General features: G+C 45.7%; 1 protein-coding gene across 1 annotated transcript in view; it reads right to left on the bottom strand.

The window, feature by feature from the left end:
• The window catches only part of GLRA3 (glycine receptor alpha 3), a 111,301-nt gene that overhangs the window by 49,179 nt on the left and 34,238 nt on the right, over positions 1-27,884 (bottom strand). Inside the window, exon 3 of the mRNA XM_063135199.1 lies at positions 17,548-17,615. Coding sequence (XP_062991269.1) covers positions 17,548-17,615 — 68 coding nt within the window. The remainder of the gene's footprint in view (positions 1-17,547; positions 17,616-27,884) is intronic.

Raw genomic sequence — 27,884 nt, 5'->3', positions numbered from 1 at the left:
GTGATGCTCAACCCATTCTGGAGGGGGTTGCACTCCCTCTAAAGAATCAGGATAATAGTTTAGGGGTGCTCTTGGATCCAGAACTGTCATTCTATGCATAGGTGGATTTGGTGTCATGGAGCACTTTTTATCATCCCTTCCCCCTGTCACTATTTCTATTAAAGATACAGGAGCAGGCTAGGTCATTTGTTTTCTCTGGTCAGCTGGCAACCCTAATGGAGGAAGTTTTTTTCGACTTCCTGTCAACCAACTTTAATGGTGCTGCCATAAATAAAACTGCAATGGAAGAGGGTAAGATGGTGAAGAATCTTGTCTGTTTGGTATAGATAGTATTTAGCCAGTCTTCTATTATCAATTTAGATTATGCTGAATCCTGGCTATCTGTAGCATGACTGACTGGAGTAATAAGTCTCTTTTCACACAGTAAAGGAATTTATTTGACAGGCAAGCTCAATAACGTACCTGTTATGATTGCTGATTGTGACAGCAGACATATAGATTTTATGTAATCCCTGTGTTTATCATCAGTGCTACAGCAAACCAGTCACCAAGGAAGTGAATTATGGCAATTTGTTGAAAGCCTGCTTAGTAAGGCATGCAGACTTCCTACTGTTTTCTATATACCTTCAGTAAACTAAGCCCCCGCCCCCGAAGGCACTCTTTACAGAACAGGGTAGCAAACTGATCATCCTATGCAAACTTTCTTACTGGGGAATCATAGGCGTGCACAGCACATTTCATTAGGTGGTTCGGCCAGGGATTTTTTATTTAAAGGTAAACATTGATTGAACATACAGTAATAAAGGACTTTTTTTTTATCCATCAAACAAACAAAATAAACGAAAACTGAAGTAAACTGTATTTTTTTAATTAACAAGTAATATGTACTTTTAAAATACACATTTTAAAATGGAGACTCTGAATACTATTTTTTTGCTATAAAATTTCTCCACCACCCCCTGCACTGTAAAGCACAAAAGGGCACCTATCCTAAGCACACTTACTGGGGATCTGGTGTATTGCTATGCTATGGCCCTATTTTCTCTTTCTGCATTGGAAATTGTGGGAAGGCGATAGGGGGGTGATCTAACTAGCTCTGACTGCTGGTGCTGGAGTATAGGTTGGAAAGCTGCCAAGAATAAGTTCAGACATCAGAGGTTTGAAGGGGGATACAGTTATGAGGGCCTCCACTTCACACACCCCAAACCTTAGTTACCTAAGTGGTGGGACGGAAAGTGAGGTCACTGGAGGCAAGAGCTGAGGGAGTCACCCCTCCTCCCAGAAATTTCTCCAGAATAACACAGAGAAAGCAGTTTGTGGCAGAGCCTACTTATTGAAAGCAATGGGAGAGGAAGTAACCCATTTCACACATAGGCAGACTGAGGCAGTAGGCAAGTAAGAGTCAATGCAAGTGAGACTGTTTGGATTACATACAATCACAGGTGTGTGTTTTAACTGTGGCCCAACAAACAGGAGGAATTTAGCGAGGTCTATGTGTTAACTTGCACTACAAAAAGGAAAGAAAGGGCTTTTTTAAAAAACCACATGTTCACAATATGACTGAGATGCTTTACAAAGCAAAACAAAATGGATTTTAAGCCCAAATTTAAGGAGTGTTCAACCCAGAAACTTGCAACATTTAAAGCAGAGGGAGGGGATGGAAAACACCCATTTCTCTCATACACATGCGAGTTTACATGGGAGTAAGTCCCAATGAATTTAACTAAACTTACTTTTGAGCAGACCTACATAAGATTTCTGAATATACCTCATCTCTCTCTCTCTCTCTCACACACACACACACACATGAATTTCTCAGTCTACAAATCCACACACACATACGCACCAAACCCCAATACATTTGTACCCAACATGGCAGTGCAAACAACCCCATGAAAAGATGGGACTATGATGGGAATGGATTTTGCTGAAACAAAAGGGAACAGAGGAGATCAGCAACCATGAACAAACAAACAAACAACAATACCAGTAAGAACATACCAGGCTCCTGTTGCTGCTGATACTTTTGAAACTGTCTCTGGAGCCCCCCCACCAAACACAACGGACCTCGAAGAGAGAGGACATGCTGCTTCTGCTGCTGCTCCCGCCATGGATGCAAACTGCACCTGCTCAGAAGGAGCTGGCCAGGCAAGCAAGGGTTAAGTGAGCTATGCATTAACCCTTTCCTTGCACAGAAGGACTCCTATCTCCTCCGTTTTAGAGAGACCAAGTTCATACATGAAATTAAACAGCTTTTCTTCCCTCTGTGTGTGTGTGTGAGAGAGAGAGAGAGAGAGAGGGAGGGAGGGAGGGAGAGAGAGAGAGAGAGAGAGAGAGAGAATGCAGCAGAAAACAGCCAAGAGAGATACCGATCTCCAGGAGGGAAGGGCGGAGGAGATTTAATTATAGCAAAGCCCTGCAGCCCCAAATGCCAGAGCCTGTGCCGGAACTCAACCTCAAGTTGCTCACGGAGCGGGCAGGGCAAACATGGCGGCGGCGGATTAGGGTGTTCAGTTGAACCCCTTGAACCTGTTGTCTGCATGCCAATGTAGGGAATAAAGTTGCACTGTGTTCAGTAGGCATAAAATCGTACCACCGGAATAAAAAGTTATTTTATCTCTTGCGTGTTGACACATCTAATATTTGATAGATAGTGTTAAAAGTGACAAAAACTACAGACTAAGGGGGATGTCTATATGGCTTTTTTTACCCCAACCTAAATGCGCAGATTCACATTTATTTATTTATTACATTTTTATACCGCCCAATTGCCAAAGCTGTCTGGGCGGTTCACAAAAATTAAAACCATAATAAAACAACCAACAGGTTAAAAGCACAAATACAAAATACAGTATAAAAAGCACAACCAGGATAAAAACCACGCAGCAAAATTGATATAAAATTAAAATACAAAGTTAAATCAGCAAAATTCGAATTCAAGTTAAAATGAAGTGTTAAAATACTGAGAGAATAAAAAGGTCTTCAGCTGGCGACGAAAGCAGTACAGTGTAGGCGCCAGGCGGACCTCTCTGGGGAGCTCATTCCACAACCGGGGTGCCACAGTGGAGAAAGCCCTCCTAGTAGCCACCTGCCTCACTTCCTTTGGCAGGGGCTCATGGAGAAGGGCCCCTGTAGATGATTTAATGGTCCGGGCAGGTACATATGGGAGGAGGTGTTCCTTCAAATAACCTGGCCCCAAACCGTTTAGGGCTTTAAATGTCAATATCAGCACTTTGAATCGGGCCCGGACCTGGACTGGCAGCCAATGAAGTTGTAAAAGGACTGGCGTAAGGTGATCTTGCCGGCCAGTCCCTGCTAGTAAACGGGCTGCCGGAACCATGACGCAGCCACCCATTCGACGCAGCGCTGGGTTTTTAACCCGGTAATGCACATATTTGTAGTTCCGATTTACTGCGACTTTTGCATCAACCTTCAAGTTGGCAATGCATTATAGTTATGTGTCCTTGGGGGAGTTAAATCACATTTTGAAATGTGGGCATAACTCTGAGAGCAGGACAAAGTGATTGGTCAATTTCCCGCCTTCCCAGCTATCACATCCTCTGGCTGCCTTGTTCTTCGCACCTTTTCTTGTTGAATTATACTGTATGAATCTGTGGAGGTCTGCAGAAAGAGCGTTTAAAATTAAAACAAAGAGGGCAGCGAGAGGAAGGAGACGTGTTCAGTCCCGCTCGCATCCTTGTCTGCTGCCTTGTTCCTTTCTCCCCTCGGTTTTCCTATTATATGAATCTGCAGAACTGCGCAGATAAAGCTTTAGCATTCCGTAGCCTCGTATGTGCGCATTAACAACTGCTGCAGTGTGACGCCCTTTGTGTAGATTCGAATCTATGAAAAAATGTGTTTATATTCAATGTGGAGCAATTCTGTTGTTGTACAGATGGGGGCTAAAACACATTTCAAAACATGGGAGAACTTGTACAGAAGAAGGCTAGTTGCAAGAGTTTTAAGATCCAAATTCTGACATCAGACTTTGTTGTTGTTTATTCGTTCAGTCGTTTCCGACTCTTCGTGACTTCATGGACCAGCCCACGCCAGAGCTTTCTGTCGGCCGTTGCCACCCCTAGCTCCCCCAAGGTCAAGTCTGTCACCTCCAGAGTATCATCCATCCATCTTGCCCTTGGTCGGCTCCTCTTCCTTTTGCCTTCCACTTTCCCTAGCATCAGTCTCTTTTCCAGGGTATCCTGTCTTCTCATTATGTGGCCAAAGTACTTCAGTTTTGCCTTTAATACCATTCCCTCAAGTGAGCAGTCTGGCTTTATTTCCTGGAGTATGGACTGGTTTGATCGTCTTGCAGTCCAAGGCACTCTCAGAATTTTCCTCCAACACCACAGTTCAAAAGCATCTATCTTCCTTCGCTCAGCTTTCCTTATGGTCCAGCTCTCGCAGCCATAGGTTACTACGGGGAATGTAAAGGAAGCACGCACCAGTAAAACTGACCCTTAGACTGGATTTAGCACGGATCCCCAGAACGGACACACACAGCTCACAAATTTGGAGGTTTAAGACCTTTATTTCAGGATAAGGGTAGGTTACATGGGATTAGCATACTAAAAACTATTAAAACATGCATATATATAAGAACCCAGAAAAAGCAAGCCAGAACACTAAAACTACAGTTCATACATCACCCAGCCATGGAGTCAGCCAGCCTCGCTGAACTCCCCCCATAAAGTATATTTTATAGTTTCTTTTCTCCAACTCCTTCCCCCCTCCCCTTGGCTTTTCATACGTAGATCTTTCACATCTCCGCCTGAGATATTAATGTCTCTCAAGGCCAAACGGACATGCCTCAGGCGGTTCCTGGCTCATCATTCTCCCCCATGCAGCTGGGCTGCTTATCTCCCTCCTCCTATGAACCATAACAATAAAATTAACACGTTAAAAGACAGGCCAGCCCCAGTACCATTCACCCATCCCTTACAGGGAATACCATTGCTTTAACTATGCGGACCTTTGTTGTCAGTGTGGTGTCTCTGATCTTAACTATTTTATCAAGATTTGTCATTGCTCTCCTCCCAAGAAGTAAACGTTTCTGATTTCCTGGCTGCAGTCAGCGTCTGCAGTAATCTTTGCGCCCAGAAATACAAAGTCTGTCACTGCCTCCACGTTTTCTCCCTCTATTTGCCAGTTATCAATCAAGTTGGTTGCCATAATCTTGGTTTTTTTGAGGTTTAACTGCAACCCAGCTTTTGCACTTTCTTCTTTCACCTTTGTCATAAGGCTCCTCAGCTCCTCCTCGCTTTCAGCCATCAAAGTGGTGTCATCTGCATATCTGAGATTGTTAATGTTTCTTCCTGCGATTTTAACTCCAGCCTTGGATTCGTCAAGCCCAGCATGTCGCATGATGTGTTCTGCATACAAGTTGAATAGGTAAGGTGAGAGTATACAGCCCTGCCGTACTCCTTTCCCAATCTTAAACCAGTCCGTTGTTCCGTGGTCTGTTCTTACCGTTGCTACTTGTTCGTTATACAGATTCCTCAGGAGGCAGACAAGATGACTTGGTATCCCCATACCACCAAGAACTTGCCACAGTTTGTTATGATCCACACAGTCAAAGGCTTTAGAATAGTCAATAAAACAGAAATAGATGTTTTTCTGGAACTCCCTGGCTTTCTCCATTATCCAGCGGATATTGGCAATTTGGTCTCTAGTTCCTCTGCCTTTTCTAAACCCAGCTTGTACATCTGGCAATTCTCGCTCCATGAATTGCTGGAGTCTACCTTGCAGGATCTTGAGCATTACCTTGCTGGCATGTGAAATAAGTGCCACTGTCCGATAGTTTGAACATTCTTTAGTGTTTCCCTTTTTTGGTGTGGGGATATAAGTTGATTTCTTCCAGTCTGATGGCCATTCTTGTGTTTTCCAAATTTGCTGGCATATGGCATGCATCACCTTGACAGCATCATCTTGCAATATTTTAAACAGTTCAGCTGGGATACCATCGTCTCCTGCTGCCTTGTTATTAGCAATGCTTCTTAAGGCCCATTCAACCTCACACTTCAGGATGTCTGGCTCTAACTCACCGACCACACAGTCTGAGCTATCCCCGATATTATTATCCTTCCTATACAGATCTTCCGTATATTCTTGCCACCTTTTCTTGATCTCTTCTGTTTCTGTTAGGTCCTTGCCATCTTTGTGTTTGATCATACCCATTTTTGCCTGGAATTTACCTCTGATGTTTCTAATTTTCTGGAAGAGGTCTCTTATCCTTCCTATTCTATTGTCTTCTTCCACTTCCGCACATTGCTTGTTTAAAAATAATTCCTTATCTTTTCTGGCTAACCTCTGGAATTTTGCATTTAATTGGGCATATCTCCCCCTATCACTGTTGCCTTTTGCTTTCCTTCTTTCTTGGGCTACTTCCAGTGTCTCAGCAGACAGCCATCTTGCCTTCTTGGTTTTCTTTTTCTTTGGGATGTTTTTTGTTGCCACCTCTTGGACAATGTTGCGAACTTCTGTCCATAGTTCTTCCGGGACCCTATCTACTAAATCTAGTCCCTTAAATCTATTCTTCACTTCCACTGCATATTCATTAGGAATATTAGTGAGCTCATATCTAACTGATCTGTGGGTCTTCCCTATTCTCTTTAGTTTGATTCTAAATTGTGCAATAAGAAGTTCATGATCTGAACTACAGTCAGCTCCAGGTCTTGTTTTTACTGTCTGTATAGATGTCCACCACCTTTTGCTGCAAAGGATGTAGTCAATCTGATTTCGGTGTCGGCCATCTGGTGAAGTCCATGTATAAAGCCGTCTTTTCGGTTGTTGGAAGAGAGTGTTTGTTATGCACAGTGAGTTGTCCTGGCAGAATTCTATCAGCCTATGTCACACTTCATTTCGCTCGCCTAGATCATGCTTACCTGTAATTCCAGATGTGTTCAAGTTAGGCATTATCAAATTAGTTCTAAAATATAGGGGTGGGGTGGAACCAATATATATTTAAGCTGTCTGCTTGCTTGGGCATCTGGTGGGGGTCAAAAAATTTGTACTAGCCCAGTCTAATCATAATGCCTTTCTGATTAGCTTTGGGCAAATTTCTGTGGAACATCTTTTCAGGTCACCAAGCATGCACACAGTTCTAGAAACGTGCAGTCAAGTCACAAAATCAGGAACAACTGCTGCCTCCCCCCTGTTCTGCTGTCAAAAACAGAAAAAGGTGTTATGAGAATGCAGTTCTTGCTTTGTGCTAGAAGGCATTCTAAATTACTTCAGCTGTAAATAAAGAATGGATGGAAAGGCAAAATGAATACATTCTGCTTTTAATGGGGAGGAGGAAGAGGAGGAGAAGTTGATGGAGCAGGTTTTTCACACATGCTTAAATATATACTGTGTATAATCGCAGAAAGGGTTACATGCTGCATTCCCAAATTCAACAGCATCAAAGGCAGGTATGGTTGGGCACTGGGTCCACACCTCAGCCAGGCCCCACTGACAAAGCCCCCTGGACTTGCTTCTGTTCTTCACCCTTGCAACCTGCTTGGTCACCTGCCTCTCAATCTGACTCAGAAAACAGTGGTGGTGGTTATAAGGCTGCCTTCTCACCATCTCTCTGTCTGTCAAGCAAGCAAGTGGTAGCAACTATGAGAAGAGAAGGAGGAGCAATAGGAGCTGAAGACAATGGTGGTGAGAAGGCAGGTTGCCTGAGAGAGGGCCCCAAGGTTCCTCAAGGACCTGGAGCTGCTACTGGGTAGCAGACATGTCCCTCATCCCATGGGCACCACATTGCATACCTAGCTAATCCCACAATCAGAAGTCACTGGGGATATGTCTGGAAGAAGAGTGTGGTCATGTTTAAATACAGGAGTGTAAAAAAAATGAACAAAGCAAACCTGTCATGTTGGGTTAGAAAGGAAGGAAGCAGCAAGAACATTGCAGAAGTATCCATTCGTCAAGAGTTCTTTCTTTAGAAGATCCAGCCAGTGACCCTAGCCAGATGAGAGAGACTTGGCAAAAGGAATGAGGCCAAAAGGGGCAACATAGGGCATGTCTACACCAGCCATTAAATCTGGCCTGGTCTCGTGTGGGTCCCTGTGGGTCGATATGACACACAGGGAATCCCGGGGGCAAGCGAGGAGGGCCATGGGCTTTCTGCGAGATATCGGGTACCGCAGAAAACCCAATGCTTCCTGCAGTCCCAGGAGCATCCCACAGACTGTGGGTGTTGTGGCCACTGCTCCTGCCTCTTCTTTTCCTCCCAGCAAATAGCGGAGCTCTGAAAATGGGCACAAAGCTGTATGGGGAAGCTCCATGCCCATGGGTGTGGGGAGCGTGTTCAGTTGTTTTTTTCCACTTATTTTTTGGTGGACCGCATTGCGGTCTGTCTCCCCTGTTTAAAAAATTAAATAAAATGGCGGCTGTGATGTCCCTCTTCCCTTATGCTCCATCGTGCTGCTGTTTGGATGCTGGGGGAGGATCATCAAAGCAGGTAAGTCCACAATCCTCTCCCCTCCCTCCCTCTACAACCTTAGGTGTAGACAAGCCCAGAGTTTAGCTTCTAAAGCTCTTACTGCCAGGTACTAAGTCTTTTAGAATGGGGGGGGGAACTGAACAAAAGCCAGGAAACCACCAAGTGATTAGTGGTCAGGGTTGAAAGCTCAGATTTGGACCTCATGCTTGAAGTTCTGTATCCCTGCTCTATACCAGGGGTATACAAGAATTTAGTTTCTGTCCGCAAATTACGTAAACATGTCCCTCCGCAATCCTGAATGTGCTTTTTTCCAAGCAGTGTTAGTAAATTCCCAAATTTCCCATCATTTTGAAAAAAAATGCACGCACACACACATACCCATATATATGTGTGTGTGTGCGTGTGTGCGTGCGTGCGCGCATATTCCAAAAACAAACAAACAAAAACCCACACACATTTTCATGTTTTAGTCAATGGAGCAAAGTAAAAACTTTTGTACAATATACAGAAATGTTCTCTTTCCCCATTTGAATGAGATAAAAACAGGTCAATAACGAAAATGGGAGTGAGCCAAAATGAGCTCCTAAGTGATTTAAGCATGTTTCAAAATTGCTGGTTCTCCCATCGCTACTCTACTCAAGATGTTCAATGAAAGGAGAAGCTTCACCTCATGAAAAGGAAAGCTACACCCCCCTCCTGACAAGCATCTTCCTCCTGATTCTGGAGTTTGCAAAGGCCACTTCAAAGCTGGAATAACCAAAGCCATCACATCCAGGTGAGTGGAACCTAGTACTGATCAAAGTATCATTGGCTTTGTCATCTCTTTTCTGTCATTGCTAGTAATGACCCTGTGTCTTTAAATAGTTTTCTCCCCCAGCTTGAAATGCAGTGATAGCAAGAGCTCTGCTTGTTGAAGATTTAATCCATAGTATAGCAAGCAACAGGAAACCTGCTGGGAAAGAGCTGGCATGAAACCTTAATTTCCTAGCCCACTTCTTTACTGAGGTGCTTTGGGGGGGGAGAGAGGGAAGGAATGGGGCCGTTCTTCCCCTTTTAATTTTTTTTAATGAGCTCTGTCTGCGGAGCTCCGCAGATTCATATAAGAAAACAACCAAGGGCGAAAGGAACGAGGCAGCCAGAGGAGGACACGAGAGGGACTGGAGATCAAGCAGCGTCTCCTTCTTCTGGCTGCCCGTTCCTCTCCACCCACCTGCATTTATTTTTATTATTTGTTTCTGCGGAGCTCCGCAGATAGAGATAATAAAATTAAAAAAGGAGGGAGGAATGGCACTGTTCCTCTCCTCCCCTCTGTTTTTATTTTTGTTACTTTTTTAGGGGCGTGGGGCTGCCTCTGCTGCCAAAAAAGTCAGGGTAAGTGCCCGACTTTTTTGGAGCGGAGTTTCTAGGGTTTGCCCCCGGATGGCTTCGCAATGGCGGCTACATCATGTAGATGATGTGCCGCTACTGCAAAGCAACCCTTCATGTAGACGTGCCTCTAGTTATTCTTCCAGTGGCAAATAGGACTGACCCTCTGTGATTATGGGCTTCCTTTAACCAACACTTTTGATCCAACTTATCTAAGAATAAGACATCCAGGCACTACAAAGGGCAGATCTCCTGCCAACTTGAACACAGAAGCCACATCAGTCACTGGCTGCTCCCAGTCCAGCTGATGTTCCTATCAGCAGCTGGCCTAGAAATGCCTGTAAGGAGCAGCTTGGCAGGATGACCAAGCAAGAGACGTGGTTTCTTTATACAGATAATTGGCTCCATTAAAGTCACTTGCTGTTTGATTTCTTTCCAAGTGTCCGTGTCAACGTAACTGTCATACATTTACTGCTCTCTTAGAATATGTTGGCTTATTTCAGAAGCAGTATCATCAGGGAGCTGCTGAATTCTACAACAATGGGGGAGGGAAGTCTCTCTCATTTGGAGAGGTCATCGCAGCACTATGACAAGGGTCACTGGCTGGATCTTCTAAAGAAAGAGTTCTTGACGCATGGGAGACTCGTGCTATGGAGGAGCTGCTTCCTTCCCTTGTAATCCAAAAAGAGAGGATTGCTTTGTTCATTTTTTGCAATCCATTATTCAATCCAGAATTATCTCCTAGTTCAGGGGTGGTGAATCCTTTTTGGACTTGGAGGCTGAATTTGTGAAAGGTCTTGGGGGCCAGTGTCATGTCTAGCCCTGCTCCCCCTGTTTTGGAAGAAGGTGTTTCAGGTAATCAATCAGAATCAGACTCTGAAGTAGAGGAGTCGGTTCTAGACACAGGCCAGCCTATACCAGTGGCCTGAAACAGCTCTCACGGTTTCTTCCCCAGCTGGTGGTGAACTCTCTCCAGAGCTTATCTCATCAAGGGCACATCATACACAGTCAGTGGGAAGCCAACATTCTCCCAAAGGAGAGAGCACCAACAGGCTAGCTGATCCTAGGGTGCACTGCAGGCTCAAATGGGCAGAGCGAAAAGAAGGCGAGGGAAAGTTGGCCCAGCTCACATCTTGTCAGAAGCTGCCTCAGAACTAGCCTCTCTGAAGTTTTGGGAAAAGGCTTTTTGTTCTCCTTGAAAGTACAGTTGTCTCACTTAGTTTGCATAGTTTTGCCTAGGGGGAAGGTTCCAAGAGATTAGACTCTCTTCAGGTGGGAAGAGATGGTTATTGCTTAAATAAAGCTTTGTGGATTACTTAGCAGGCCTCATCTTTGTCTCCAAGGAAGGCAGGAGGTTTCTGAGGAACACAACAGCTACATTCTAGCTGTGGGCAAAGCTAAAGGGCCCAGGGGGCAGGGCTAAGGACAAAATGGGTGGGGAGAAAGCAGAGTTGGTGGGAACACGTATAATCACTATCAATTTGGATATTTTTTGGGGGAAGAAGAAGGACCGAGGGGGACAGGAGCAGGCAGAAGTGACATCGGGGCCTGCTCCTGCTGGACTCTTCCCCCCCCCCCACAGGGCAAACTGCCATCTTGGCCCTGTGGGGAAGAAGAAGGACCGAGGGGACAGGAGCAGGCAGAGGTAACATCGGGACCTGCTCCTGCTGGACTCTTCCCCCCCCCCACAGGGCAAACTGCCATCTTGGCCCTGTGGGGAAGAAGAAGGACCGAGGGGACAGGAGCAGGCAGAAGTAACATCGGGGCCTGCTCCTGCTGGACTCTTCCCCCCCCCACCCACAGGGCAAACTGCCATCTTGGCCCTGTGGGGAAGAAGAAGGACCGAGGGGACAGGAGCAGGCAGAAGTAACATCGGGGCCTGCTCCTGCTGGACTCTCTCTCTCTCTCTCTCTCTTTCTTTCTCCTCCCTCCCTCCCTCCCTCCTTGACTCCTTTTCCTTGTGTGTCATGTCTTTATTAGATTGTAAGCCTGAGGGCAGGGACTGTCTTTTTTTCCTAAGTGTAAGCCGCTCTGAGAGCCTTTTTTGGCTGAGGAGCGGGGTATAAGTATGATAAATAAATAAAATAAATAAATAAATAAATAAATAAATAAATAAATAAATATTTCCCCACCAGGCACATCCAGTTCCTCAGAGATTTTCCACTAGGGGTTCAAGAGCAATGCAGCACTTGATTTTTATCTCACATATAGTGGGAAGGAAGAGCAGCTGGGGAAACACAGCAACTGCATCTTCTCTCATTCTTGTAGTTAAGGGAGCCCATCATAATATTTAATATAACCATCTATCCATCTACTTATGGAGAGCCATTTTCTTTTCTTCTCATACTCTTATCTCTGGCCTTAGCTAGACCTGCCTGATAATCCAGGATGGAGGAGAGAAGATCTCGTGTGGCGATTAATGTAAGATCCCTCCTCTGTTTACACGTGAGGTGCAACGACCTCAGGAAGAGAGGCGTTGCGCCCGCCATTTTTTATTTTTAAAGGAGAAGCAGTGCATGAATGCTTGTGTGCTTAAGGTAGGTCTTTTTTTATTTAACTTAATTTCCCTGCTCCCCTAATCCCTTTCCTCCAATGCGTGCAGCACTCCTGTGGAGCGCTGCGCCCCATGCATGTCTCCCAGCTCCGCACAAGGAATTGCATGGAGCTGGGTCAAACTGCGGTAACGGGCCACAAGTTCTGCGGTTTCAGGCTCAGCCTGAGACGGTGGAAAAAGCGGGCCCAAAGGGGAGGGCTCTATCCCAGGGCAAGGGAGGGATGGTCCTTCCCTGATCCCGGGATCACCTGTGCCCGGTCTAGCTAAGGCCTCTATCTCTTCTCAATTAGATGTCAGCATTCTTTACTATGGGCTTTGCTAGACCTGCCGGCTTATCCCGGCAGGGAGGTGGGGCCAAGTCGCACTAACATTAGCGCGCCTCGCCCAGGGTTCCACACGCCGGACGCGGAGGGACGACGCAAGCCCTGCAGTGTCCGGCATTTTTTTTTTTTAGTTTAAAGGGGCTGCGTGCGGCCCGAAGACTCCAGTAAGGTAAGGGTTTTTTTAAAACGGGGGGGGGGGAAGGATGGCAAGGGGGGATGGCAAGGGGGGAGGGCGGGTGAGAGAACGCCGCGTACCGCCGCCCGAGCAAGCAGGCAAGCGGCGCTTGCCCGGGCAAGGCCTGGCATGGGGCGGCATTGCCCGGGCAAGCGCCGCTCACCTGCTTCCTCGGGCGGCGGCGCGCAGAGCTCTCTCTGTCACCCGCCCTCCCCCCTTGCCACCCCCCCTGCCATCCTTCCTGCCCCTCTCTTCCCGCCCCTGGGCCAATGGGCACAGCGCTCGTATGAGCGCTGTGCCAGGTCCATGGCTTTTCGCGGCTACTCGTGAGTAAGCGAGTAGCCGCAAAAGTAGCTAGACTTCCCCCAACCCCGGCCTGAGGCCGGAGCTGGGGAAAAGGCACGCCATAAGCGACTTTGCTTATGGCGGGTTGGAGGAGGCCTCACTGCGGCCTGCCGCCGGATTCCCCTGTGCGTCATCTGGACGCACAGCAGGGAAACCAGGTCTGAAGGCGCGCTAAGGCCTCGTCTAGGAAGGCCCTATGTCAATCTGTATTTAGAAGCTGTTTCTGACTTCCTTAAATACAATTCAGTTGTGTTATGAACAAAGGAAGGGCCTCTCACACTCCCCTTGTAGACTGTTCAGAAGGCTGCAGCTTGAACAAAATGTGGCAACCCGGTTAATAACAAGGAACAGAAAGTTTGAGCATACAGCATCAATCCTAGCTCACCTGCATTGACTTTCTGTATGTTCCCAAGCCCGATTCAAGGTGCTGGTTTTAACCTATAAAGCCTTACATTACTTGGGACCACAATCCCTGATGGAGCACCTCTCCTGACCTGAACCTACCCAGACATTAGAGGCCTTCCTGAGTGCCTCCTATGATGAAGGCTCAGAAGGTGGCAACAAAGGAGAGGCCCTTCTCAGAAGTTCCCCCTCCCGATTATGGAATGCACTCTCCACTGAGGTCCACCTGGTGCCAGCACTGTCATCTTTTCAATGCCAGGTTAAGACAGTCTTTTATTCCGAGGCATTTGATGGCATATGATGGGGCATTTATGTCAGCTGTTTCTATCAGGTCCAGGATCTTATTGCAACTGTTTTAAGGTGCAATCCTATCACAATTCCCATAAGCGTCCAAAGTCGAAGGCTGATGAGAATCCTACGCGGAATTGCAGCAGCATGGAAGCAATCTTCACCTCCACACTCCAGCTCACCCTGCATTTCTGTTAGACAGATGATTTTGGACATCTAGCAGCAGTACCATAACTACCAGGGTCTAAAGAGGTGGAGAGCTTTAAATTTTTTTAAAGTAAGCCCACCCCAAACACACATCTTTTTGAATTTACCCAACTGTTAATTGTTTTGGTTAGGCCCAGCAAACAGATTTTGGTGTACACATTAAAAACACAAGTTAGATACATTAAGATGTATTAAAATAAAAGAGAGTAAGGGAACTATTTCATCAACTCATTTAAAACCTTTTTTTTAAAAAGTGCCCTGCATATTTAATTTAACTAACACTTTTCCTTCATCTAAAGCAAAAGAGAAACTAAAGGATTACACAGATCAAGTGACATCTAGTGTGAATTTGTAAGAACACCCTCCCTCAGTAAAACAGCATTAAAATGTTAAATTGTAACTAAGGTATCTAACTATCCTAGTTTAATTTTAAAAGCTTTTCTTGTTCAATATAGTGATATTAAAGAATCTGGATGCTAAACCAAGATAAAGGTCATAAATAGAGCTGTGTGTGTTTGAAGCAGGCTCATTTTCTCCAAATGATTGCTTTGATTCTGACAGTATTTGACAATTGCTGACCGCAAAAAAAAAGGTCCTCGTTTGCGCTGCATTGATGCATAATTTAGAAGCAAACTATTACAGAGCATTGGCAGTCCTCTGCATTCAAGGCTGCCGTTTACTAGTCATTTTTGAAAACTGATGAACTGGGAGTAATGAAAAAGAAAAGAAAATTATGCAATAATTTATCATTGACTGCACTCAAGGCTCCAGAGATTGATGTGCATTGCATGTACCTGCCAAATGAGAGCTTTCATTTTAGCTGAATGACTTTCTGGCTCTTGGGATGGAATAAAGAGATCTCAAAATGTGTGTGTGTGTGTGTGTGTGTGTGTGTGGTCTGCTAAAGATCAAGAAACCACAGAGTCAGTGTGATCTTCATGGAAATCTCAGTGTGATATTCATGGAACATCTCAATGTGATCTTCATGGAACATGCAATGGAGAACTTGGAGGACACATACTTTGAAGGAGAGAGAAAGAGAGAGAGACACACACACACAGAGAGAAAGATTGCTTCATGCAGGCTGGGAGACCCCTCCCCTGAACCCTCTGGCAGATGCAAAGGACTTGGAGAAGGCTTGACCATCATTTTGCTTTGGCTTTGCATACACTTGGGCAGAGTGAAAGAGATTTTCATAATTTCTATGTACGAGTTTAATGCATATGAGGCTACAAGGAAGAAAAAGGAAGTCTTTAAGGGAGCAGAAGACCTTTATTAAATGAGGAGGTAGAGTTTAGGGATGTTGGAGAAATCTATTTGGAGGGTGGATTTTGACATTTTTTCCTAGACTCACCCCCTGGACTTCATTTTGGTTCCCACTCCTGTGCCCAACTTGATCTGCAGTGAGTGGGGGCTTTGCTAGACCTACCAGGTGTTCCATCGTTGAGGAGCGGTGAAAGCGGATTTTCCCGTGCAGCCATGACGCCTCATGATCCACACCTGCCTTCGATTTGTGGCGGAAGTTTGCGCCGGTTGTGCTGCTGCCACCATGAGCACGGTTGCGCAGCCACACCGGCCTGATTGCCACGGCTTTTTTTTCCGCTTGCTGCACGGTTTGCCCAAGTCCGAAAGACTGCAAACTTGTGCAGCCGTCAGCGATGCCGCTGCCGGCCTTGGCAGCAGCGGAGCCGGAGCCGGCAGCGGCGGTGGCACCGGCAGTGCCAGTGCCAGCTGAAGTGGGGAGGGGACGAAGGGGAGCCAGTTGCCATTGGTGGATGGCTCACAGGGGGCGCGGCCAGCAAGCGCTGGTGCTGAGGGTCAACATTGATGCGGTCACTTCCTGATGGGGGTCGTGGTGGGTGTCATATGACCCAAGGTCAGTCGTCTGCATGGGCACTCTGTGCCTACATCTCCCATCATGCCTCTGAAGTGTCGGCGGCGATGACCGCCTCTGTGCCCTCTCCCCCATCCCACGGAGCCAACCCACATCTGGCCGTAGCCATGGCAGCAGCCCACAAACAGCTCTGCCCTCTGCCAGCCTGGTACCCACACTAACAGGCAGCGTACAGCACCGCCATTATGCGGCCACGGTAGCTGCCCACCGCAAGGAGTCACCAGCCACTTTTCCGTTCCTCCGTTCCTGCGCAAACTGTCACTGGGGGAATAATAAAAAAAAGCCGCTCCGCCGCGCTGCCCCAGCTGGCGGACTGTGCGCAAATGGCGGAGGCGGCTTGACCAAAGCCACTGACCACTCCCCCTTAGCACACCTTTTCCTGCCCAGTGCGGACCGCAGTGACCTCACATCCTCCCACACGTACTCTGAATTACCGCGGGATGGCAGGAAAAGGCGCACTAGAACTCACTTTTTTAAAGTCGGGAGAAAGAGGCTTCACCGCAAGATAACGGCGGATCCTCGTGAACGTCATCTGGAAGCCTCGACGTGACTGCGGAAGGTAACGCGTGCTAGAGCCTCGTCTAGTAACGCCCTCAGCCCAGTTTGTGGATTTTCCGGCAATTCTGCATTTTTAAAAAAGGTTCTGCAAGTTGTACAAATTACAGTCAAATTTGTGCAAATTAAGGATGGATTTGCATAATTATGAATTGCAGTGCAATTTTTTCTTATGCAAATTTTGCTGTAATTCTCAAAATTTTCAGCTGTAATTCACACAAATTGCTCTGAAATTTGTACAAATTGCAGAACCTTCCAAAAAACAATGTGCAAAATAGTTCCTGGAGTTTGGTGGAAAGCTCACAGCTTAGTCCATGAATGCAAATTGAGTTGTACATGCTGCAGAACTCTATTGAGGTTAAACAGAACTGACTTCCCAGCAATGTACATCCCTAGTAGAGCTGGATGAATGGAGGTAAGGGACATAATGAAAAACAAAGAGCCATAGAGTAGATGAAGGAAGACCATGAAATGGCTTTGAAATAAAATCTAAATGAAACAATCATAAGGATCCAGACAGAAAAAAACCTAATTTAACCTCTAATTCCATAATTAAATCATGGAACAATGTATTAAATTTAAAGAAAAGGTGGCATAGTAATGTTGTCTGACCATATAAATAGCAGCGGAGTAGAAGAAGTGCATATATACCTAAAGTGGTCTCCAAAGGCATCATCACAAGAACATGAGAAAATTCATTAATGTTTCACCTTCCAATGAAATGAATGGAGATGCATGTATATACAGGAATTCTGTAAGTGCAAGGAAGCCTATGCCCAGCTCTGTACTCCAGTACTTAACCACAAAAAGGAAAAAAGGAAATAGAAAAGAAGAAGCCTGTCTCTGTTTAGAAGGTTACACCTGTTATGCAGCCTGATCTATGCAGGTTTACTAAGAAGTAAGTCCTATTCAGATCAATGATACACACAATGACTTATTCCCAAGTCACTGCGTGTATCATTGCAGCCTAAATAAGTTGAAATTTAAATTTTATGATAAAGAACATCTTACCATAGTTGTTTCTGCAATGGATCCAAAACTGTTTATAAAGATGTTGCATGTGACATTGACTGGAGGCCCTGAAAAGAAAATTGAAACATGCAGATATTAATGCTTCCATGAAACAAAAAATGTACTGCTGTCAAAATATATTAGTAGGCTAAATTATGGTGAAAAATAAATCAGACTTTTGAAAAATAGTAATGTTACGGTCTCCAACGTGGTGCCTTTGGGAACCAGTGCACCCATGGCCATCTGCCAGGCTCCCTGTACCTCCTATTTAAAACAAACAAACACAAACAAAACCCTGGGATGCTGCAAAGTGGAGTACTGCTCTCCTGCATCATTTTTATTTGGGTTCAAAAGAATGGTTTTGTGTTTTAGAACGCAGGGTTGGACTCCATAGCCTTATAGGCCCCTTCCAACTCTACTACTCTATGCTTCTGCTTTGCACTTAGGTTCTTAGGCAAGTTAATTTTCTTTTAGTCTTACCAGTTGTCTTTGGGTTTGAATGTTTTATGACTGGCCGTACCAACCATGGCAGCCATTTTATGAATGGGCAACCCCCCACCCCAGTGGCAACCATTTTGTGAGAGTGCTCACAACACTGAGCCAAAGAGACTGGAGAGTACTGTAATAACACAATTTGAGGAGTATGCTAGATTCATGATAAGAACTTAATGGATTGGCACTGATGCTCTCTTACTTAGGGTGACCATATAAAAAGAAGGACAGGGCTCCTGTAGCTTTAACAGTTGTATTGAAAAGGGAATTTCAGCAGGTGTCATTTGTATATATGGAGAACCTGGTGAAATTTCCTCTTCATCACCACAGTTAAAGCTGCAGGTGCCCTGCCCTCTTTTAAATCTGGTCACTCTAGTATAGCTCCTGCACTTTAACTGTTACGATGAAGAGGGAATTTCACCAGGTTCTCCATATATACAAATGACACCTGCTGAAATTCCCTTTTCTATGCAACTGTTAAAGATACAGGAGCCCTGTCCTCCTTTTCATATGGTCACCCTATTGGCCATTGCCCAGGCTGCTAGAAGTATTATCACTAAACAACAGAGAATTCAGATAGCCAAATGAAAGATCAGTCTACCTTTGGCTAAGTGTGTGCTGTGAAAATTTATAATATTCGGTAGCATGCTTGTCACTTTCAGTAGAACAATGTACGTTGCAGCCTTACAGCACAATGAATAAAACTGACACTGTTTCAACAGATCTATTCCTTTAAGTTAAATCCAATCATATTTTACTGCCCTGACAACTTAGACAGGGTTGTCAAGTAGAAGAAAAAGGACACACTCCCTCAGGTATCTGTCAAAGATGGTCTAGACATGTTTTCTGCCTTAACATCAAACACTTGGAGAGGTGCCAAAAGAAAAAGAGAAAAACTTTCTGAAAGCTGGTTGTGTAGCAATTTGTTTCATGTGCGTTTGAACACATCTCACACATTTTCAAGATGACAGGGAAGTAGGTGGGCTGACGACAATGATCAAATCCAGCAAGGTAGATCCACTAATAGAACCCTGGTTCAGATGAAAAGTATGCTATTGCAGCAATGATGAAAACCAACTCAAACTCAGCATCTACAGCTCTATAGGTTGTATTTCTTTACTGCTGAAGAGCTATCAATGAGAGTGGTCATATATTCAATTGGAGAAGGGGGTGAACAAGTTTAACAGCGGGTGCACAGCCTTCTGCAACACAGGAATATCTCTCATTTGAGACAGCCCTGTAGCAAGGGTGAGGCAAATGGGTGCACCACCCTGAGCTGTGATTCACCCCTCTCCCCGAGATGCTTTTGAAAAAATGTTGTTTTGATTTGTGACATGACAGACAATGACATCCTCCACTGAAAGAATGACAGCTTGTTTTTAAAAACAGAAGCAATTAAAGAATAAGACCCTCTGAAAAAATCAGTGCCCCAACAAGAGGCTCAACCGGAAGAGCCCCCAAAGGTCTGCTCACCCAGGTCTTTCCCTGGCTGAGGGTGGAGTTTTCATAATCACAATCATCCTACAATGACTCAAATGATCCTGCAAAAGAAGCCTGCATAGTAATATGACCCTTGAAGAGTTAAAACTTAGAACTTTATGGGCAAGAGTTAGGGCCTGTCTTCACGACGGCGTATTGGTGCCATGAGCCATGAAACACCATGGTTTTGCTCCTGCGAGGTTGTTCCCATGTGAAGGAGTGAGCGCAAGGTTTGGATCCATCACCATGCCACTGCCCATCCTTCCCTCCCACACACACACACCTCGTTGGGCTTACCCCTGACAGCCAAGGGGCAGAGGAGAACTTCTCCCCACGTTGGAGACAGCTCAGGGGCATTCCAGCAGCCATGGCTGGGTGAGAGGGAATAGCACCAATGGAAGTTGGAGAGAAAGGAGAGACACGCTCTGGTGCTGTGGTTGACATACAGTGAATGTTTTATTGTTTCCAAATTCATTGTATATCAATGTTCATTGTATATCAACCACAGCACCAGAGCTTGTCTCTCCTTTCTCTCCAGCATTCCAGCAGCCATTCATCTCACTGGCCTGCCCCCTCCCCTCTGCCCAGACGGATGGCAACCAATCAGGGGTCGTCACCCACCCAGCCATGCCCCACCGCGACTCTGGAGGGGCAATAGGTGGTGGATGCGCCGTCTTCGCCTCATTCCAGAGAAAAAAGTCAGAGTAAGTCCCTGACTTTTTTTACTTCTGAGCTTTAGGGGAAAGCCCCGGGATGGTTCTGCAGTGGCTGTTGCATTGTATAAGCAACCCAGCGCCACTGCGGAGCCACCCCGGGGACTTTCCCCGCATATAGACAACTCCTTAGGCTCCACTCCTTGGACTTCCCTTTGTTCTGCTTTTTAATTTCCGTTCCATTTGTGTTTTCTATCCAGCCAGCAATAAAGAAGCCTGTTGGTTTGCCTGCAGTAAGAAGGAAGAGCTTGTTTATTGTGCAGTTATTATAATGAGTAGAGCAGAACTGGGTGCTTACTGCTAAAGGGTAAAATACAGAGATAACTTAAAATGATCTGAAGAAATATCTTACCCTCATTTACCCTTTACTCTTTTAAAGCACTCACTGTATTCCCAAGCATAGTGGCTATTTTTCTTCTTTTTTTCTGGAGTCTTTGATAGAAGAGGATAAAAACAGCACTAGAGGAATAGAAACAGTGCTGTCCACACTACAGATAGCTGGCCGGCCACTCTGGCCTAATTTCTCATTTCTGGGCAGAAAAATCAACACATCAACCAGGGTTTTTTTTAAAAAAGAAATGCAATTGCTTGCCACAGTTAGTTTCCAATTGTTTAGTTACTCCTTTACATAGTAACCGGTTGAAAAGTTTTCCAGTGATTGCCCAATGGGGAAATCTAAAGGTCAGGTACAAGACTAGAAGGACGGGTTCTCAAGGAGGAGTTAAAAATACACACCCTAAAATATTCATTTTCTCTCTGCCCATTCTTAAACTTGTAGTATGGACCAGTTTGTTTTTGGGTGGAATTTGAAACTGAGATACCTAATCCAGCATCAAAGCCAAGCTCAGGATCTCATTGTCATCACCTAAGTAGTTCAGTTCATGAAGAATCAGGACACAGGGACAGACCACAGGTGAAAGGAGGCTGTAGATATAGGCAAGGTCAAGCTTTTGAGTCTGGTATTCCTGGAGAGCTCTCAAAAAAGCGAGTCAACTGAACAGTTTAGATTTCTTTTAAGACTATTATGCAGTCCCAAAATTATGCAGTCCCTCTCCCCAAATGCTCGGCTATGGTTGCATTGTGGTTTGCTCTTACTTTGTTTCTAAACCTGTTTTTGTTTTTTGTACTGGTGTTGTCAATCAAACAACCTTTATTTGCAGTCAACTGACCATTATTATAGCATGTAGGTACACATACGTTAATAAAAACACATGATGGTAAAAAGAAAGGATACAAAATCTGTAAAAAATGTATTGGTGTTGTCAGGATATAAGATTAAAAATGATTTTGGGGGGGGGGGCGGGGGATCTTAGGCCATTTCTACACCTGCTTTTTGCCCCAGGATCATCCCTGTGCATCCAAATGACACACAGGGGATCCCAGGAGCAGGCAGTGACGATCCCTCCATTTGAATCCTTAGGTGTAAAAAAGTCCTCTGTTACAGAAGAACTATTTTGTTTTATACCATTTTGTATCCTTTTGTTCATGGAATCCCTAACATTCTTTTTTCTTATGAAACAAACAAATATGCCAGTCACTTAATTTCTGATGTTCATACAAAAATTGTAGTTAACTTGTCGTATATATAGCCCATTCTGTAAGTTAACACACTTTCTGCCATGGCCTGGCCCTCACTCACACCCTCTCCACCAGTGAGTAGGGGAGGGGGAATGGGCTGGTGCTATGTATCTCCTCCCCCCAGAGATGCCCCACCTAGAAATGCAGTTGCCCCACCTTAGAAGGAAGGGTGACTACAGCACTGATTTGGTCCCTAGGCAGGCATTATGTCTGTATTTAAAAATGCATAGATTCATTCATTTATTACATTTTTCTATACCGCACATTAATCAAAGCTGCCTGCACAGTTCAGAACACAATAAAACATGATATAAAATGTTTAACATTAAAAAACATAAAGCAGTTTATAAAAACAATTAACAATAAAATTACTAGGACCTGATAAAAAAACAAAAACACCCGATTATATGTTGTCAAATGCTTGGGAGTAGAGAAATGATGCCAGAGGGATTACAGTGTTGTTAACAGATGGACCTCACTAGGTAGAGTATTCCACAGTCAGGGGGCCACTACCAAGAAATCACTGTTCTGTAAGCCAGGAGTTCTTCCTGAAGGCCTATTGGAGAGGGTGGTCTCATAGGTGATCTCATGGGAATGCAATAAGTGTGGCTGGGCTGGAGAAACCTCTCTGTAAAGATTCTGATCCTTGGGACATTTTTCAAGTTAACACCACCACCACCACCACAAAAAGTAGAAAGAAGATCATTCAGCCACCTCCTAAACTTGTGTAGAAACTCAGCACCTTTCCCTAAGGCAAAAATATTCAATCTTCTCCCCCTCCCCGTGAAAGGGAGGGGGGGAAAGCCTCTTTCACTTGGAGGGAGAAAATCCCCCAAAATAGAGGACAGGATTTGGCACAGCACCAGCTTGAACAATTTTCAATTGTTTTTAAACATGAGATGCAATGTGTTCCAGAACACTGAATTTTAGACTAGGATGTTGGAATTCCAGGTTCAGAACTGGCCCTACCACTAGGCAAATGGCAGCAACTGCCTCAACTGTTCCTCATGAGCCTCTCAGCCATTCTCCTCTCTTGGAGGACAGAGCTGTGTATGCTACACAGCCTGTCCCGCACTCTCTAAACTTGCTTGCTACCCTCAGGTGTGGCGGAGGATATTGTCATGTTCCTAGCCTTGATCCAGCCCCTGGCTCTGAAGAGGACTCAGAAACAGAGGAGGCTCCCTCCATTATCCCAACTCCTGCTGTGACAGAGGAGGTGTCTCTACCTGACTCCTCAGATGCAAAGGACACTTTTATTTATTTAGTTATTGCATGTCTATACTGCCCAATGGCCCAAGCTCTCTTCCCTATTACAGGCTTCACCACCCCCACCTGGAAGGAGCCAGCAGCTACAAATCAGGCAGTAGCCCTTTAAGAAACAAATTGCTTATTTGAGGGGGTGGAGCTAACTGCAGGTCTTGAGCTGCTAGAGGTAATAAGACTTCAGAAAGCCTTTAACAGATGCTGAGTCAACAGCTCAATTTGACTGAGTCTTTCAGTTAACTTGGACCTGGCAAGTAGGGATGTGCTCCGCTTCTAATCGGACCGGAGAAGCAGTAGCGGAGCGGGGGGCTTCGCCTGCCCTTAAGGCGGAGGCGAAGAGGATTGGGGGGCCGGCGGAGCGTGGCAAAGAGGATCGACGTGAAGGCAGATCCTTCGCCTCAATCTGGAGCTCCGCCGGAAAGGTAAGTGGGGTTTACCGGGCCCTGCCGCTGTCGCTGTCGCCCATGCGGCAACAGCAGCAGGGCCCGGTAACGCCCCCGCCCTCCTCCCCCTTACCTGTCTCCGTCCGCGGTCCGTCAGCATCTCCAATTGAGCCCATGGTTCCAGCAGGAAGTCCTGGTGGAACCGCGGGCTCAATTGAAGATGGTGATGGACCGCGGACGGAGGCAGGTAAGGCACCCTCCCCCTTGGTCCCTTACCGGGCTCTGCCGCCGTCGCTGCATGGGCGGCGATGGCAGCAGGGCCTGGTAAACCCCCCCCCGCCCTCCTCTCCTTTACCTGCCTCCGTCCGCGGTCCGTCAGCGTCTCCAATTGAGCCCGTGGTTCCAGCAGGAAGTCTGGGCCGCACTTGCGGCCCAGACTTCCTGGTGGAACCACGGGCTCAATTGAAGACGGCGACGGACCACGGACAGAGGCAGGTAAGGCCCCCCTCCTCCTTACCGGGCTCTGCCGCCGTCGCCGCATGGGCGGCGATGGCGGCAGGGCCCGGTAACCCCCCCTATGGGGGGGGACCGGAGCTCCGAGCGAAGCGGAGTGGGCACAGGCGGAGTGGGGGCGGGGCGGAGCGGGCCGATCCGAAAATGGCGGATCTTAAAGTGAAGCGGAGTGGGGGGTCCGTGCACACCCCTACTGGTAAGGTTTTGAAAGACCCTGCTTAGGCTAACCTTGCTTTGCTTTTCAGCATACCTGACCTGACACCATGGGACTTGACCCCACTTGACTGGACCTGATTGGACATGACCAGACTTGCACTGAGTCTTGCATTGACCTGCCAGTCTTGTATGTTCCTTGCTGGTTTCAGCACCGATGGGCACCTTGAACCAAGTCAAGCAGGGCAGATATCCTATTGCCAGTGTTGAAGTAAGATTCAACTGCAGTTGGCTTTTGTCCATGAAATGAATTTGGGGGGATTCAACTTATCCTTTCCCTCGATAACAAAATATCTTGTTATCAAAATATCTTGGGCCAGCCCTGTCCTGGTTTAATAGACATTCTGCTATCAACCACTGGGTGGCCTTCAGCAACTGATCATCCTAGGCTGAGATCCATATCTGTAAAATGGGAATAATTACATATTATCTAGAATGGTTATAAGTGCAAAGGATATTAATGCATTTTGAGGGTGATATTAATATAGGTTTGTAACTATGAAAATTAAATTGAAGCTAAGGCCACTCTGGAATATTAATTGGAATTAACATATGAGGTGAAAAAGAACCTTGTTAAAGAACAAGAACTTTGAAGAACTATCACACTATGTCTGAATGAATAAAGCAGAGAAATCACGAGAAGGTTACAAAAGTGCTTGCCACCATTTATTACAGGCTAAAAAAAGAAGAAGCATATTAATAATGAATTACTCTGTCATAAGGAATAAGCAGTTTTGTTGCTGCTAATGCTTTACTTTCTGGAAGCCAATAGTAAGAAAACAATTCACCTGGCAATACTTTATTAAAAGTGTATGGAGAAATAATCTGACTGTCAGAAAGTGCTTGAAAAACCTCCATGAACTGTTTCAAAAGCATGTTCCTTTATAGTTCATATAGGGCTAAGCTCTTTTCAAGTACAATGTGGAGTTGTTGGAATGGCTATTCTCACCCCACAACATTGACTAAAGAAAATCAGCAATAGGATATAAACTTTTTGGTTTTTTGACTAATGTGGATGAAATGGAACCAATTACTTAGGGCAGTGGTTCCAGTTGGGGGTCTGCGTAACCCACCCAGGGGGTCTGTAGTAGGGGTGTGCACAGACCCCCCGCTCCGCTTCACTTGCAGATCCGTCATTTTCCGGATCGGGCCGCTCCGCCCCGCCCCCGCTCCGCCCACTTCCGCTCCGCTCCGCCCGGAGCTCCGGATCCGGATCCGGAGCTCCGTTTCCCCCCCCCATAGGCTTGCATTGAAAGCTAAAAAATTATACAACTTTTTTTCTGTTCAAGTTAGAAACCTCATGTTTGGCACCATGACACCTCATGGGGATATACACATGCATGCCAAGTTTCAAAGCAATCCCATCATCCCCTGATTTTTGGCGAATTTTTGAAAATCGGGCACCCCACACACAACATCCCTGCGAGGTGGGCAGGGGAGGAGGGAGGGAAGGCAGGCAGGCATGCAGCTGGCATTTCTGGGGGCATAAGGAAGTGAGCCAAGGATAAGCCAGTAATGCATATAAAATGGAATAAATCAATCAATAAACAAAGGAGGGGTGGAATTAAAAGCAGCAGTGTTGCTCAATAAACAACAAGAAGAACTTTTTTTAAAAGGCTATATCTGTCTTTTACCAGCAATAGGGGGACGTGCCCGGGGGAGGGGGAAGTAGCTGCCAGTTCAAGACACTGACAGCCACAGCTCTGAGAAGAAGTAAAACGCTCACTTCGACTCAGAACAGGCATTGCTCCACCACTGAAAAGTGACCATTCACTTCAACTCATGATAGGCATTGCTCCACCGTTTTACTCTCTTGGGAAGGCTCTAATGGCCTTCCAGTGCAGGAGAGAGTGGGGGCACGTCCACGATGAGATGCCCTAGGGGAGCTCATCCCCTTGCACCACATCGATTCAGTTGTTCCCCAAGGTTAGGGTGGGGAGAAGTGCTGTGTTTCTATCTCTTATTCTTGGCTTAGTATATGATTTCAGGTTGTGTTTGTGCATTTGGTGGGGCTACTGTGTTAAAAAACACGGGGAAAAGCCCGTTCAGATGAAGAAAGAGAAGTTTCCCAGAATCCCAAGTTACCTGTTTTGCCTATGCCCTCCTCCAACTTTGGGATCATCATGACCGGGAGCTGACTCTGCCCCTCAGCCCTTTGAAAAAGGTATTTTTCCCGCCGATTTTTAAAAAACGTCTAGCCCGCGACCCGTACGATGCAGAAAGTTGAGAGTGGTCTCAAAATGACCCCCATCCACGACTCTCTGTGCACAAGAATTTTCAGAACGATAGCTTAAACCCCCCCCAGTTATCCCCGATTCTTTCCCTCAATGCAATCCTATGGGCGAAAAGCCGAAAACGCAGTTTGAGCCGCGCGGTTGGCCCGATTTTCACAAAAATATAGCCCGCGACCCGTACGATGCAGAAAGTTGAGAGTGGTCTCAAAATGACCCCCATCCACGACTCTCTGTGCACAAGAATTTCCAGAACGATAGCTTAAACCCCCCCCCCAGTTATCCCCGATTCTTTCCCTCAATGCAATCCTATGGGCGAAAAGCCGAAAACGCAGTTTGAGCCGCGCGGTTGACCCGATTTTCACAAAAATATAGCCCGCGACCCAGACAACGCAGAGAGGTGAGAGTGGTCTCAAATGACCCCCATCCACGACTCTCTGTGCACAATGGACAGCCATCTGTGAGGGATGCTTTAAGGTGGAATCCTGCATTGAGCAGGGGGTTGGACTTGATGGCCTTATTGGCCCCTTCCAACTCTACTATTCTATGATTTTATGTGCAGGCACAGTAGTTCTCTTTGTGGTGGGTGAAAGCTGTCAAAATTCAGACAAAAGAGTGCATTGCGTTTTGTGCAAATAGCCTCCATATTTTGTTTTTTTGTGGGTTTTTTTTTTAAGGGAACTGCATTATTTTTTTTAATTCAAGGCAGACAGGGACGAAGTTTTCAGGGATGGTTGCCCCTTTTGGGAGTATGCAGCCTGCCAAATTTCAGATGAATGGGCACAGGAGTTTTCATGGCAAATCAGAATTTATACTTTGGGTGTTTTGCCAAAACACGTGCTTATCCATCTCTGTTTTTTTGTGGCGATTGCTATGAAAATGACGTTATGGAGTTCTCCCTGGGCAAAAGAAGATAATATGTATTTAAAATTTCAGAAGGATAGAAGTAGGGGCTATGGCGAAAGAAAGCAGTTTAAGGCTTTTTTGTTTTGTTTTTGGTCAATCGGCACAAAAATCAATCTATAAGACTTCATGTGTCTATAATAAAGTGTCTGGGCACACTATATACAGCAGACTATTCAGTACACTGTGCATTTGCATGTCAAACATAACACACACAACACAAAGAACTCAAAGAGAAGCAAAAGGTTTGTTCTACAGAGACCCACAAAGCTCAAAACAGAATGCTGAACTTCAATCAAATTTAAACAACGATGGCCAAAAACGTGTACAAATGTGTGGGGGTGTTGGGTGGGTAAGGGAAATGACACTGCCTATATAACATTACTAACAAACAACTGGCAGTCAAGATAGATGCAAGCAAAAGACAGCAACATAAATCAAAATAAGAAAAAGTTAAGAAAGGGTAAGGATTTTAGGATAGAACTGGATTGGAAAGGAAATAATGTTTATAGTAAAGGACTGATTAGAATAAGGAAGGAAATTGGCTTGGGTACTGGTAAGACTAAAAC

Source organism: Elgaria multicarinata, chromosome 10 (genome assembly GCF_023053635.1).
Source record: "Elgaria multicarinata webbii isolate HBS135686 ecotype San Diego chromosome 10, rElgMul1.1.pri, whole genome shotgun sequence".
NCBI lineage: Eukaryota > Metazoa > Chordata > Lepidosauria > Squamata > Anguidae > Elgaria > Elgaria multicarinata.
Note: the sequence above shows the minus strand (reverse complement) of the source record. Positions and strands in the feature narration are given on the sequence as shown.